This window comes from Nymphalis io, chromosome 17 (assembly GCF_905147045.1).
Source record: "Nymphalis io chromosome 17, ilAglIoxx1.1, whole genome shotgun sequence".
Taxonomy (NCBI): Eukaryota; Metazoa; Arthropoda; class Insecta; order Lepidoptera; family Nymphalidae; genus Nymphalis; species Nymphalis io.
The window spans coordinates 8,575,214-8,591,426 of NC_065904.1; the positions used below are offsets into that span (position 1 = coordinate 8,575,214).

The following is a 16,213-nucleotide window of genomic DNA, read 5'->3' on the forward strand; positions in this document are numbered from 1 at the left end:
TTTATTTACAATCAAATCTTTAAGTAATTAATTGCAGGCGTAACTTCGAATCACAAACTGGTTTCAAGTAATGTCTTATCAAGATAATTCAGGAATTTTAAGTACAAAATATCTTTATTTATTTATGTATAGATACAAACATAGGCATTTATCCCTTTTAAGTATCATATCCGATCCGTGCAGTGACGGAGAAAGAATACATTTCACTGCCCCTCTCTTTCCCGTGGGTGTCGTAAGGGATATCTGAGCGACCATCTGCTCATCTGGTGATAGGATGCTAAACATCCGCCTGGCTTGTTACCACCGAAAGCATGGTGAAAAACTCGTGAAGTGTCTGCTTGCAGCCGCGTTTCGAGGTCAGCCAGCGTACACCCAGTGCCCGAGCGAGCATTGCCGCGACAGGTGTTGGCCCAGTGGAGACAGCTGTTGAACCAATGTCGGAGGAAAATGTATTATCCTGCCGGACAGGGAGACCCGAAGAAACGGCTGTTCCGCTGGCCGCCCGTGGCAAAGTACAGTTGCCCGAGCGCCTAATCAGCTTGCGAGGCTGCTCCACCTAGTCTAGGCTACGCATAGTCTCTGAGTGGACCGTCTTGCCAGTTGGTGACCGGAAGGTGGGGCCCCGGCAGCCACTTCCGGGGGGACTCGGGGTAGTGGTTCCCTTTTGGCAACCACTTGGGGAAACACGCCTCCACACTTTACCCATCCCTCTCGTGGCAATACGTCACTTGCTTCACGTCTCTTTTCCATTTTTTTTTTCCAAATGGTAGCTCAACAGAGCAGAAATAACGGTCGGTCAGCGGAAGGTGGGGCCCCGGCAGCCACTTCCGGGGGGACTCGGGGTAGTGGTTCCCTTTTGGCAACCACTTGGGGAAACACGCCTCCACACTTTACCCATCCCTCTCGTGGCAATACGTCACTTGCTTCACGTCTCTTTTCCATTTTTTTTTTCCAAATGGTAGCTCAACAGAGCAGAAATAACGGTCGGTCAGCGGTGCACACCCCAACCATACCCACTGTGTTTGAGGTCGAGTTATCTAACATCCGTGGACTCCACGCTAATCTCAACGCTGTCCACCACCATCTCGAGACAGCACGGCGAGCAATGTTGTTTCCCACGGAGACACAAATACTCCGTCCTGCCGATACCAGCTATCTTAATTATCCCGGCTACATGCTTGAAGAATCCTTCAAAGCGAAAGCCGGAGTATGCTTGCCCGTCAGGACGGATTTTTGTTGCACCGACTGCGCTGCTTGGAGAACCCCTCCTTCTCCTTGTTGGTGGTACGTGTAGATCTGGTTCGTCAGAGTTGAGCCTACATGTGCCTCTACAGATCCCATAATGGTTACTTGGAGACAAGCCGATTATTTGACCATCTTAGTTGAGTGGCCGATGCTGCGCAAGAGCAGTTTCCTAACGCGGAATTGGTGTTTTTGGGGGATTTTAATGCTCACCATGAATCATGGTTGAAATCCCTCAAAACTGACCATGCTGGAAGGACTGCTCATGCATTTGCTCTCACACATGACTTGACCCAACAGGTTGATCAGCCCACCGGAATCCCACACATTGATAGGCAAGCGCCTTCTCTACTGGACCTTCTGCTGACTTCTCACCCGGTGGAATATCAGGTTGTGGTTCAAGCTCCAATTCAAGTTTCAAGGTTCTTCGGATCACAGCCTTATATTTACCAAAGTGTCACAGACCAAGCTGCCGCCACCAGCGGTATGCAAACGAACCCTGGAGACCCAGCTAAATCCTGCCCTAAACGAAAATTGACTCAAAAAAAGTTACTTGTGAGTGTTTGGTGGACTAGCGCCGTTGTCGTTCACTACAGCTTTCTAAAATCTGGCGAAGCGATTACGGCAGATATCTTTTGTCAGCAACTGCAAACCATGAAGGAAGAACTAGCTGCTAAACATACGAGATAGGTCAATCGCTCTAGGCCACTGCTGCCTCACTACAACGCAAGACCACACACTGATACAGACAACAAATAACCACAAAGTTAGATGAGCTACAATTAGAATGTCTACGACATTCCCCATACTCCCCGGACCTTGCTCCAACAGATTACCATTTTTCCGGATTTTTTACAACTTCTTACAAAAAAAAAAAGTACAAAACGCCAATTTCATATGTAAGGACCTAATATTTAGTCTGATTTAATACAAATATATTAAAATAGTTCCAAAACCCTATAACACATTTTTATCGCTCGAAAAACGCATTTACGCGTTTACCCCACATGAAGTGGGGGGGAGTATGTGGAATTCATCAGCGCTGAGTGCGCTAATATACCCACTAAAAACCCAGGGGTATCCTCTGCGTCTGTACATGGGGAGTCACGGTTCGCTTGCGCATGTTACCGTGACGCCCCGAAAGTCGGCCCGACTGAAAGGTGCAAATAGCGCCGACTACTCCTCCTCAGTCTTCTTGGGCACGTCGAATCAGCGGTGACACATCCTCGTGCTCTCCTGGTCTCCTTCTGTGACATGACACTCTCGCAGAAGGAGACCATTTCCAGCCAGCACCTCTCAAAATATAACGCATCCCATTTTGTTCTATGCGTTTCATAATATATAATTTAATATACTTTAAAATATAGTTTAATTATAATTCGTAATAAGCTGTGGACGTCGATTGTAAATAAGACAATCTTTAATTATCTTTCTAGACTTTAATTCGCATATTTCCGGCTCTTTGTGACAGGGATTACGTTTATGCGATACGAGTACGGAGGATATAGATAATTATCAATATTTTATTACAATACAATGCCAAACCAAGATAAAATTGGGTATAAAACGCAAAACTTTGCATGAGCTTCCATAGTTTTCTCATAACGCAATACAACAGGTGAGTAAAACATTTAATATTTTATTTTTGAAAATTATTTTTATATTTTATTATTATTATATTATTCTTAAAAAAATTATATTATTATATTATACATACTTAAAAACTTAATCTTAATCTCAATTATATAATAGATTGATTTGAAAGGATATATTTGATTTAATTTAATTTATTATTTTAATAAAAAAACTATTATTACAAATACTGCACTTATAGATAAATACTATACTGTAGATAAAAAATAAATCTAATTACTTTCTCTTCTAGACAAAATGAAAACTTTCCTGATTGCTGCTGCCTGCTTCGCCGTGGCCGTTGCTGGCCCCACGCGCTTCGTTCTTCCCGGTGGCGCCGGACCTGCTCCCGTCATCGAATACGAACCTATCTCTGTTGGACCCGCCATTGTTGACACCGAGTCCATCTCCGTCGGACCTGCTATCGTAGAAGGCGAATACGAGCCCATCCATGTCGGACCCGCCATCGTCGAAGGCGAATACGAGCCCATCCATGTTGGACCCGCAATCGTCGAAGGCGAATACGAGCCCATCCATGTTGGACCCGCAATCGTCGACGGCGAATACGAGTCTATCGATGTCGGACCCGCAATCGTCGACGGCGAATACGAGCCCATCCATGTCGGACCCGCAATCGTCGAAGAAGTCGTGCCCGCTCCCGTCCCCTCCCCTGTGAGCTCTCCTCTCGTTCAGATCATCGTCAACGTTAAGCCCGGCTCTGAAAACCTTGTATCTGTTGAACCTTCCCCCGTCATCGTGCCCGAGGTTGAACCCACTCCCGTGATCGTCGTCGACAACCAGGAGGCCCCCGAATCCGTCATCGTCGTCGACAGGCCTGAGGTCCCCGAATCCGTTATCGTGGTCGACAAGCCTGAGGTCCCCGAATCCGTCATCGTCGTCGACAAGCCTGAGGTCCCAGAACCCGTCATCGTCGCTCCCGTTATTGTCCCCTCGCCCGTCATTACCCTCCCTGACATCCTCAACTAAGAAATTAAAACACACCAAACGAAGAACGTAAAAAACATCTGCTTATTATGAAGAACTAACAATCAGTAGATCTAATGTTGTAAAAATATTTTCAACATTAACATGTATTGCATAACAACATCTGTAATAAAAAAATATTTTCTTTAAATCTCATTTTTATTCATTCTAACTAAGCTAATTGCTATCTAAAATAATCATAAACAAAATTGAATTACCGATTAAACTTGGCGATAAACGATTTATATTTTACAATTATAAATAACAATAATTTTCTAAGTTAGGAATCCAATTAACTTAGTAAATTAGTTATCATTCCGACGATCACAACACTTTAAAGAAAAAATTAATAAGAAACAATTAATACTATTATTTGCTTAATTATATTAATTGTTAATCAACTGAATATACTTCTAGAATGAACAGTCTTGCACAGGTAATACAGACAAAAACTGGAATAACTTATTCAATTAAAGCATTTTGACTCATCAGCTGGACAGGGAATGCGATATAAAACAAACTATAAACATTTATCACTTTTTGTGGGCTTAAATGTAAATGGAGAGTTTTGGTTAACTTAAGCTAAGTTGAACAATTTGCAAGAATTACTTGGAAACCACTCATTTTTGCGAGGAAGTTGCTAAAGTTTAATATTAGTGGGAGCAACATTCACAAATATCCAGCACTATAGTAAGACAAATTCTTGAAAACAAGACATATTTAGAATAAGTGCTCGCTTTTACACAATTATGGACATTATATAAATAAATAAATAAATTAAGACGAATAATAAACTATTTAACCTTACTAGGATTGATAGAAAATAGTTTTATTCATATACGTATAAGTATAAATTGTATATATAAATGTAAGTACGCTTCGCTTCTATGTCGACACTGCAAGGAAAAGACAATCAGGATGGTAATGATAAAGCATCTTAAGTACCGTATCAGCCGAATTAGATATTCGAATGCATTGAAAGAAGCATTCCAAATCAAATTCAATCACACACACAACAAGTTTGTTAAATAAATAAGCCATTCATAACAATAACTAGATTGCTGGATGGTTAAGGACTGTATTCGAAAAGGCAAATATAAATGCTTTCGTATAGAGCACTGATTTAATTTAAAATAAAATATTATGTCATGTATTCAATATTTATTTCTTACTGTTTTATTATTATAGTAGTATAGTACTGCCTCGTGTGTCTAGTGGCTTGATGTAAGGCCGCCCGGAGGTCCTGGGTTTAATTCCAAGGTCGGGCCAGTTAAAAGTTATTGGGTTTTTCTGTCAGAAAATTCTCAGTAGCAGCCTGGAGTCTGGAAGTTGGAAATGTGTACACTCCCGTGCCTCGGAAAGCACGTGAAGCCGTTGGTCCTGCGCCTGAACGTGTCGGATTGCCGTCCCGTCGGATTATGAGAGTTAGGGAATAGAGAGTGCACCTGTGTTTACGCACACACTTGTGCACTAAAAGCGCAGTTGGCTCTTCTCTTTTGAGATTGGCCGCCATGGCCGAAATCGGTCTGGAGGACATTATAGTACTATTATGTTTTATTACCTTTTACCTCGTTGCAATTTTTTGTAGTCTACAATTGGTAAATGTGACTTCACTTGTTCGACATCACACCAATGAGTTAGTTTACTCAGATTAAACAACTTTTTAAATTCGAGTGTTAATCGAATAGCAATCAAAGTATAATTGCAATCAATTAAGGGTGTAATAAAAAAAAACAAAGAATTTATTGAATGAGTATAATTCGATCGTTTAAAAACCAACAGATATCATACGTATTTTGTTTATTAATCAACAGTTTTCTTTTTAGTTATTAGTTGAGGATGTCAGGGAGAACCACAACGGGAGTGGGAACAATAGGAGCTATGAGAACGGGTTCAGCGGGAACGGGATTTTCTACTACAATTACGGGCTCAGGGTTGACTTCGGGGCCTTCAATGGTTTCTACGGGTATCGGTCTGGGAATTATGACAGGGCTGGATTCTACGACAACGGGGTTACCAGCAACACCAGGCTTGACATTGATGATAATTTGAACAAGAGACGAGCTTTCAGCGGACACAGCTTCATCGACGATGACAGGGGCAACGGAGATTGGTTCTTCTTCAGGCTTTAATAATCCAAGGATGGTGTCCAGTTGTTCTTGCAATAGGGCAGCGGAGGCTGGGTCGGTGCTGGGGTGGTTGATAGCTTCAATGATAGCCTGAAGGTCTGCGTCGAAGCTGGAGGTGGGCTTCTGGTGTGGCATGGCCGCAGCCACTGCGACGAAAGCGACGAATGCAACGAAGAATTTCATATTTAATCTGTAAATGTGAAAAGTTTCAAATCAAATCAAAACGTAGAAAAAGAGCATATTTCTTTATAAAAGTATAAGCTTATTTAAGTATACTCACACTATCCCTTCTATCAGTGATGTTGTTTTGACAGAAAACCTTTGTTTTATACCGATTGTGATATACCTTTATCATATCAGGAAGATGCTATAAAAATAATCAAGCACATAAATTACCTGATAGGTATAAAACTTTATGATTTTTAACTATGTTGGTAATGTCATAGTAAATAATATTTTTATTTTGTCTTTGAAATAATAACGTATATTATGAAATATTTGTCTAATGAAGGAAAAATATAATAAATTACTTGTTTTCATACAAATTATTTTGTCATATAACTTTCATTTAATTTTCTACAATATCAAAAATTTGTCGAATTTAATAGCAACAAAAATTATCTGATTCTAAAATACAATTAATATTAATAATTATTTATCCGTGGAAACTGTAACGTGCATGTAATAAAAAAATAGGTATTTTTATTTTGTCTTTGAAATAATAACGTTTTTTTATCTTGAATATAATCCTGTAGGTGTCGTAAGAATCGACTTAGGGACTAAGACAATCGGGTGTCCCCTCAGCGTGGCGAGTATAGGCAATATTATATTATAGAGTATATATTATAGAGTATATTAAATGCGCATTTAACATAGAAGAAGAGGCCTCCAATTTATGGAATGCAAGAAGAGGGGCTTTTACCGCTAGTCTTGACTCTTGTAATGCGAGCTGCGGTTGCGATAATGCATCATAGAAGGAGAAACCCGTCTGAATGGAGAAGGCATTGAACCGGGTTGACACCTTGGTAGAAGTCTATGTTCAGCGAAGGATTGCGATTGGCTGATGATATTTATATATAATAACAATGTATTTTCTACTGACTGATTTTAGAAAATATCGCAGCCTTAATCATAGATTCTACCCGACCGTTTTCAATCCAACAAATTTGACACCTGATGGTAAGTTGTCTCTTAGACAGAGCCATTAATGTGATATCAATCATATGATCAAAGCCTCAGAGGATATATTCTTAGTGTCTGTACTTATTCTGAATTACCCATCCTTTTAACTGAAGCACGTAACAGAAAGATTGATGGCGGTATAATAACTGATGAGTTGATTGTATCCATCCAGGTGCATCTGCATCAAACTACTAACTGTAAGTCCAGTTGTTTCCTTTTTATAGATTTGACAACTGTAATTATTTTTAACTATGAACTCAGGAACATGGAAATCGGTTTAGAAAAAGACTTTAATGATAGCGATGCTAGTCGCTAATCACAAAAAGGAATCGATATTTGAGGCCCGCGCATTTTCCAGGAAAAAAATTGCCTGACACCACTATATAAATATTAAGTATGCAAGAAAATATGGCAATAATCAATTTTCCCGTTGCTGAAAAAGAAGGATAGATAACAAGTAGTGCTTCATGATAAATAATTGAGTTTATTATACTTTGTCCTATCTCACACCGATTGTAAAACTTAAGATTTTGGATATTTCTTTGTTTTGCATAATTATTTTAATCTTAAATTTCCGCGAGTCAAATTACGCTCCGAACGTTACTTTAATATAAGTTATTAAACACAAATTACTTCCTATATAATCATTGACAACGTAAATTATACGATGTCAGCTTACAGGCAATAAAAATATAAAATCCAGAAGGCTTAAAGTATGACAAAACTAGTTGTAAAAATGAAATAGGGCTACGTGATCGTAAGTTATTGTGTATACAATAGGTTTTATCGATAGAGATACTGGGAATGACAATTGGTATATCACCACGTCTGTGTGGGTGCGCAAGTATAATATATGCAATGTATGTAAAAATAATTTGGTAAAAACGTAATTGTTTTGTAGTTTATAATAATTAATAATTGTATTGCCAATGTCTGGTGTCTGTGGCATTCATTGATTTATTCATTCATTGTTTAGTTACATGTTCCAGAAACTCTTTAAAAAAAAGCTAAATTTAAATATTCCTTAATCACTGATCAGATATAGTTATGTAAACGTGGACGACAATTATTCGGATCTTTGATAATCCTGTCGGTGACAAAGGCACCCTTTACAATGTTATCTACTTCTAAATATTTCATTCATATCTTTACACATACAAAAGACTATAAATAGAAAATAGTGGTTCTTTGAAAGAATATAGGTACGAAGTTGATTTTATAACTTCTTACATTACAATTTAAATAAAATTATATTAACAGTTTATCACCGACATCTATGTTACTGTACGGTATTATATCGAAAATAACTTAAACTTTGACATATATTTGTAATTATTATTATACAATACTATAATAAAATATTTTTATATACATTATATATACAATAATATAATAAAATTGACGAGCCGGTTGGCGTGGTTGGTGGATGCTTGCCTTTCACGCCGAAGGTTGTGGGTTCGATTCCCACCCTGGACAGATGTTTGTGTGCATAAATATGTTTGTTTTTCCTGAGTCTGGGTGTAATTATCTATATAAGTATGTATTTACAAAAAAAAATATAGTATGTGTAGTATATCAGTTGTCTGGTTTTCATAGTACAAGCTCTGTACAAGCTTAATTTGGGATCACATGGCCGTGTGTGAAAAATGACCCAGGATATTATATTATTTTAGTTCTTAATAATACCGCACTCGATGGTGAGGGTAGAATATCGTGAGTAAACCTGCTTGTGTTGTGTGTTATATCCACTATAACCCGCATTGGGGCAGCGTAGTGAAGCTATGTCCAAAACTTTTCAAAAAGGAGACGAGGCTTTAGCCCAGCAGCGGGACATTTACAGGCTGTTAATTTATTTTTATTGTATTACAGTATCAAATTTTATGGATATGTTCGACCTACGGTCGATTAACTTTATACTTTATTGGACACCACACAGAAAAGAATAAAAATATAAATATACAATCTAAATATACAGCATACAACTTTGGCTACTTTATCGCTACATAGCGATCTCTTCCAGGCAAGCAATGGTGCAAGGAATAAATCATAAGGTATGAAGCAGGTGGCGCCGCAATAATAAATAAAGCAACATAAATCTAACTGATAAATAAATGTCAATATAAATATAAAATACACATATATCAATAAATAAATTACAGTACATGTATTATATATATGTCTCGTTGGTCTAGTGACTAAGTAAGACATGACTTCATGTAAGACCGCAGACTCTCAGGTCTTGGGTTCAAATCCCAGGTCGTGCCAATAAAAAATTATTGAGTTTTTTCTGTCAAAAATTCTCAGTAGCAGCCCGGAGTCTGGAAGTTGGAAGTATGCACATTCCCGTGCCTCAGAAAGCATGTAAAGCCGTTGGTCCTGCACCTGAACTCTTTCTAGTCGTGTCGTGTCGTGTCGGATTGCCGTTCCATCGGATTATGAGAGTTAGGGAATAGAGAGTGCACCTATGTTTGCGCACACACTTGTGCACTATAATATCTCCTGCGTAGCTGGCTAATCTCTCTTGAGATTGGCCGCCGTGGCCGAAATCGGTCTGGAGGACATTATTATTATATAAATACAGTCAATTATATTACAGTAACAAATATATTCGAGCGACCGAGCGACAGTCAATATTTTTATTTCCATAAATTAACTTCTTGGTGCATTTTTAGAGCTTTGGTAATATATACCGACTATACGAAGAGCCCTCTTCGGTATTCTTGTTAAATATACTATCTAAATAAATAAAATTGTATAAAAACATGCATGTTTTAAAGAGTAGTAGGTTTAAAGAATATCAAAGCAATAATTGAAACGTCGGTCACGTTTCCCGTTTCCATGGTTGACGGTAATAAGTAAACAAGAACTAGGAACACTCTGATCTTTTAGATAACCCTGTCAACTGTATACAATGTTATCCAGCTCTTAGTGTATCATTCATCTCGCTTTTGTATGCACAAAATACTATGAATAGAAAAACGCTGTTCTTAGAAAAAAATAGACACAAAGCAAAGCATTTTATCGCTTACGAATATAATACATAAATACATTATTTATAGAATAAATTACTTGCACTTTGACTTTTAGTAAGTAAATTTTTGCTTGTATTAAAAGTTCAGTTTTGGTACGTTCTTATTTGAGTATTAATTTTCAAAATCATTGATTACGTCAGAACTATGAGAAGAAATGGATCTGACCTATATATTTATATAGGTAGTTATTATATAAATTTTAGTAGAGTGATTATAATTGAACACGACAATCGGGTTCTGTTTCTTTTCAATAACACGGAGAACACGTTCTAAATAATATAAATTATTTACAAGATGAAGAGAAGAAATCAATAATTGAAATTGACTAGTTCAATTTCAATTGCAATAGTTTTTTTTTAAGTTTTATTTACTTTTATTATTACATTACAAGACATTCTATTTTATTAATTTGAAATTGTTAAATAAATCGTCATGGAACTACTTTGTTGCTTAGGTTATAATTGTAAATGTCGAAGAACAAGGCACCGAGCATAGCAAGCACAAGAATAGCGGGTGCGAACGTGACGCGGGGCGCCTATCATCTTTAAAACGCTCATACAGATGAAGCTGTACCTTGTGTACAATGTCCTCATTCTGTGCTCTTGCTCTTTTTGTTAAAGATCAGATTACATCAACCATACATAAAGGGCTTTGTGCCTAGTACTCGTACCGAATTCTATAAAGGCAAAATAATACTACTTTGAAACGTGAAAATTTAAGACGTTCTTATTATTAATTCAAAGCAATCTGGTTATGAATTTATTTTGTAATTTAAATATAAATTGTTTAAAGTGTACACAAGGAACATAAGACCTTAGTTCCCAAGGTTGGTGGCCCACTGGCGATGATACTTTAAAGATTAATAACTCTTAACTCTTTCAATAGCATGTATTTTGCCCAACCCGATGACATCTAGTATTCTGATCTTTAACACCATCATCATTCAACTAAATATTTACGTAAAGTTTACATAGTCATACGAAATTGCTAAGAAAATAAAAAGTACTAAACAAAACGACGGCCAGCTAATTTTAATTTAAATATTAAAAGCCTGTTTATATATAATTTTTGTATTTAATGTATGTTTTAATATTGAACAATAAACAAATACCTAATATGGAACAAGTTTTATTGTTTTAAATAGTTCTTGTAACTAGTATTAAAACATTTTGGTACATCATGTTATGATTTCAAAGAATTTTCAGTATAAATTCTGCCACATGTACCTATACATATATCCATCAATCCAAAGTGGGACAGCCTTATGTACTTACAATTAAATTTATACACTGACAGTTAAAAAAAAATCTATTATTATATATTGAACCCGACGCAAAAAGAAACTTCTAGATTGGTTCATAGACAAGAAAACATAGATAGTGAACATAAATAAATTATTATATATATATATATGAACAGGCAGACAGTTATAAGTCTTTAGTCTTTGTTTATTCAACTATATGCTGTGCATTTGTGTAAGTTATGTGATCACGCAGTACAAAGTATTCCGAATATATTAAGAATCAATTAATTGTGGATGTGCCTTTTGAAATAAAAAAGCAAAATATTCAATTTATAAATTAAAATCGTTGCGTCGATTTCGAGTAAAAAATATTTTTTACATAATAAATAGCAGTAAATAATATGAAAACTAAAGTCATAACGAGAAGCAAGTTGTTACGTTATCATGTTGATTAACACTTATATGATAAACTGATTCACTGATATGATATTTAAATTAAAGTACACATTCTGACCTAATAAATGAAGATTGAGTAAAAACCAGTACTTCATGGTTTAAATGTTGATTTTTTTTATATCTTAGTCTCTAAAACCTTGACTTATTTTAATGACTAGAAAAGGCAGGTACACATAGAGCCGAAATTATTTCGTGAGTCATAAAAGTCGATTAAGTTATTTTATATGCAGTGAATCCATCAATCGAGCGTGTTAATAGAGGCTTTAAATTTATTCATGATATCTTGCAAGTGCATAAGCTTCTCAATCAGTAATCACCCGTATGAACCAACATATCAGCAAAAGAATTATCAAGGATTGGCTGTCATCCGAAATCTGTCACATCCATTTTTTTGCAATGTATTGATTATTACACATTACATCTACCCTTATATATAAGATACACGTAAGCAAAATGCGATATTAGCGGACTATTATTATTACAATCTTTTCATGGTTCATAACTGCAGCCGTCTACAGTAACTACAAAAATGGTTTTAATTACGTTAGCATAAAATCTTATAATTATAAATTATGTTGCAGTCGGGTTACTTATTATATATTCAAAAATTATTTCCAAATAGCATCAAATGGTTAAAGCTTCTAAGTGCAAGCATTATATATAAACTTTTTACGGACTTCGGATGTTCTGAATCAATCATACTCGTAAAATTTGTTAACGAATTCTTCGTTTATTGTTCATAAAGTTATGATATTAAATATATAATTTAAAAAAAGGAACACAACCTGTTGTTACTCGACTCCTTTTTAAAAAAAAACGCGTTACGCGGTTCCCCCACAGGAATAGTGGGAAGGGAATGTGGGGCTCTCCGTTGTCCAAGCAGTGCGCCCCGAACATCGGAATACCCACTAACAAACCAGCGGTACCCTTTCCGTCATAACGAAGAGCGCCACGGGACCACTTTCGCATGCTACCGTGATGTTACTTGACCCCTATGTTAACTTCAAATATCAACAAAAATATACAAACTATGTTTCCCGCGACTTCATTCACGTAGATTTTGTTGTCTGTAATTTAAATGCCTGTACAGGTACAAAGGTAGGTATACCTCAATATTAAATTTTATTATGATCAGTTCATAGGTTAAGTTTTGATAACATAATTAACAAACAACGTTACTTTCGCATTTATAATATTCGTAAAGATAGTACTTATTATATTATTAAGCTTTAGCGTTTGTTTATTTAAATGCGCTAATTTCAGAAACTACTAATTCGAATTATATTATTTTCATAGCACCTTGAGTAATAGGTGGTGTGCGAGGCGAGTCATGTTTACAAACAAATTAAAAAAATGTATTTCTAATCATCATACTAAATGAATAAATCAATATTAAATAATAAAATTGATGATTAATCTTATGGTGAAGAGGTTTAAAATAAAGTCATTAGATTCAATTAACACACCACTTTATTACCCCTTTATCAAAGAGTATAAGTACAAGACATACATTTAAACAGATAAATATATTAAATTGATTCTCAAGTTTGCTACTGAAATTGAATTTCAAAATAGCTGCAATAAATATAAATTTTCTCAAAATTAAGAATTAAAATTCAACTACTATAATTGAATATAATATAAAAATGTTTTCTGTTACATCAAACATATTGCACCACCTTTATTGATTACATTTTTTAATACATATTATCACTGACATATTAACAATGTTTTACAATGTTGCTTGCTGCACTTAAACAAGTGTAATTTAAAAATTACTACATTCTTTATAACTGTTAACCCCAGTCAAACTAAAAAAAATTTAATTGATATACCTAGAAATATAAGTAAAACTACAAAGTGCTATGCTAACATAAGTATAGACAAATAATTTAAATCATAACTATTGATTAAGTCCTACACCAGCACAAAAATAAACTAGATATTATGATAAATAAATGCCTCATATCTTCCTATCATATGTGCGTCGTCTTTGGTCGTCTATTTTGTTTAGATAATATGTACCAGGAAATAGCACATCTATTGACCCTGATGGTTCATAAGGTGCTGTGTGATAATTCTCCGTCCTTACTTGCATTATATCAGAGAACTTTTGTGGTTCTACACTCTGCCTTGCATCTAACATTGCAACATTTTCATGTAAAGAATTAAGTATTTTTTCTAATTTTGAACCAACACTCATATCATTGCAAATATTAATGGAATACATAGTTGAAGCTAAGCCGGAACCATAAGAAAATAAAGCAAATTTCTTTCCTATAAGCTGGTCCGGTGATTTGCTCACTAAGTAGGATACAAGTCCTCCATACAATGATGGTGTATACATATTTCCAACATTTCGAGCAATATGAAGCGATGGCTTGGTTTTTTCTTCAAAAAGTTCTTTACTGTATGTCATGAATGCTTTCTCTACATCCTTATCAAAATAAGTATTTGCCCTTTTATATGAACTAAACTGTGAAAGCCCAGGGAACTGTTTTTCTCTTTCTTCATCTGTTGCATTAAGAAAATCATTGAAGCTAACTCGAGCTAGTGATTTTTGAACAAGCTTACAGTATGGAGAATGGAATAACATACCATCTAAACTCAACAGACCTTTGAAATTAGGGTCCACTTTCCTCATTTTCTGACAGAATAGATTGTAACAATTATCTAAAGCACTCAGGTAGCACTGGATTGATAATTTTCCATCAACATAGGGAAACTCAGATGCTAAGTCAGGCTTATAGAAATCATATGCATGTGTCATATATGATGCACGGACACCACAATCGAAAACCAATGGTGCATCAGGTCCAATCAGCATGGCCACAGCTCCTGCCCCTCCAGTAGGCCTTGCTGGGCCTTTTCCATACACTGCAATATCACCTGCTACCACAATTGCTTTTCTGCCATCCCATGACGAAGACTCTACCCAATTAATAGCATTAAAAAGAGCTGCTGTACCTCCATAGCAAGCATTTGTGTTATCAATTCCTTCAATATCTGTAGCACCTTCTTTTGCAAACAATGTCATGAGGAATGTTTTGACACTTTTACTTTTATCTATAATTGTTTCTGTACCTACCTCCAAGCGTCCAATATCATGAAGATTTATATTGTTTTTCTCTATAAGCCTGTGTAAAGCAGTGAGGCAAAGAGAATTTATATCCTCTCTGTCAGAACAGAAGCCCATCCGACTCTGTCCAAGACCGATAGTGTATTTACCAGCAGCTACTTCATCGAATTTTTCTAATTCCACTTGATCAACATATTGTGAAGGAAAATATATTTCCATAGCAAGAATGCCAACATTTTCGACTTTACCACCCATGATTACGGTAATATGACACGATTATAACTTTCACGGTCACGGTGAACACGTTATAGAGGCGGAAAAATATAATAAGTGATGCGACAGAACAACTGTCGCCGGCCGCGTCTTAAACCAGACTTAGGCCCTCGTCTCAATCGCCTGATGTCGACGTCAGTCCTTAACGCTACTTGCACGCGATGATGTACCATTGACCTACTACGGAACTATCCAACTTTCTTTTACTCTTACGCGACGCATAGATAACATTAGTTACGTGGCCCTTTAATCATTATAGATCGTTACTAGAAATTATAACTAAAATGTACACAAAATTAAATTTAAATCAAATAATAAATTATACTACTTCATTTAATTTTATGAAAAAATGTTCTATAAAATTCCAAATTTTCAATTTAAGACAATGCGGCTTTCAGTCGAATGTCATCTAAGTCGAATATGACACATGACATCTATTATCTTGCGAGTTGTTACGTTATAGAATTTCACATTTTATTTTTATAGCATTAACCCTTCACACGGGACCAAGGAGAGGCCGGAGAGAGGTACTACTTTTGATAATCATTTTATTAACAAGTTGACTTTTTAGAACATTTCAATTGTTTAAATGTCTAAGATTTATATTTGATTATAACAAGCATTACAAAAATTAAATATACGTAAAGAAACTAAAACAAAGGAATATTAATCTTATATTTCGTATAGTTACAAGTATTGTTTTTTAATAATTATTATTCAGCTGGTAATTTTTGCATTATTAACGTTGACGACTTCTTTAAATAGTTACTTTATATTATATAACTAGTAGTAGGTATCATTAAAATATATAATTTTCTGTGAAATACATAATAATGCATTTAATTAAAAATAATTAATTGAATTTGATAACCGATTCTATGATTTATGTAAGAAAATATTTTATATTCTAAAGAGTATGTAAGATAACTAATACTTGGGGCTTGATAACAATATAGATATT

At 35.6% G+C, this 16,213-nt stretch overlaps 4 protein-coding genes across 4 annotated transcripts in view; 1 reads left to right on the plus strand and 3 right to left on the minus strand.

The window, feature by feature from the left end:
* LOC126774818 (zinc finger protein 608-like) overlaps positions 1-16,213 on the minus strand; it is a 361,874-nt gene that overhangs the window by 216,691 nt on the left and 128,970 nt on the right. The window lies entirely within an intron of this gene.
* LOC126774739 (cytadherence high molecular weight protein 3-like) lies at positions 2,841-3,865 on the plus strand. The gene is made up of 2 exons (XM_050496276.1): positions 2,841-2,860; positions 3,128-3,865. Exon 2 carries the CDS (start codon positions 3,133-3,135, stop codon positions 3,859-3,861), a length of 729 nt encoding a protein of 242 aa, XP_050352233.1. The 5' UTR covers positions 2,841-2,860; positions 3,128-3,132; the 3' UTR covers positions 3,862-3,865.
* LOC126774891 (uncharacterized) lies at positions 5,660-13,224 on the minus strand. Its single transcript, XM_050496544.1, has 2 exons — positions 11,428-13,224; positions 5,660-6,177 (listed from the first exon to the last, which is right to left on the minus strand). Exons 1-2 carry the CDS (start codon positions 11,433-11,435, stop codon positions 5,688-5,690), a joined length of 498 nt encoding a protein of 165 aa, XP_050352501.1. The 5' UTR covers positions 11,436-13,224; the 3' UTR covers positions 5,660-5,687.
* Positions 13,353-15,614, minus strand: LOC126774848 (hydroxymethylglutaryl-CoA synthase 1). Its single transcript, XM_050496485.1, has one exon. It carries the CDS (start codon positions 15,232-15,234, stop codon positions 13,864-13,866), a length of 1,371 nt encoding a protein of 456 aa, XP_050352442.1. The 5' UTR covers positions 15,235-15,614; the 3' UTR covers positions 13,353-13,863.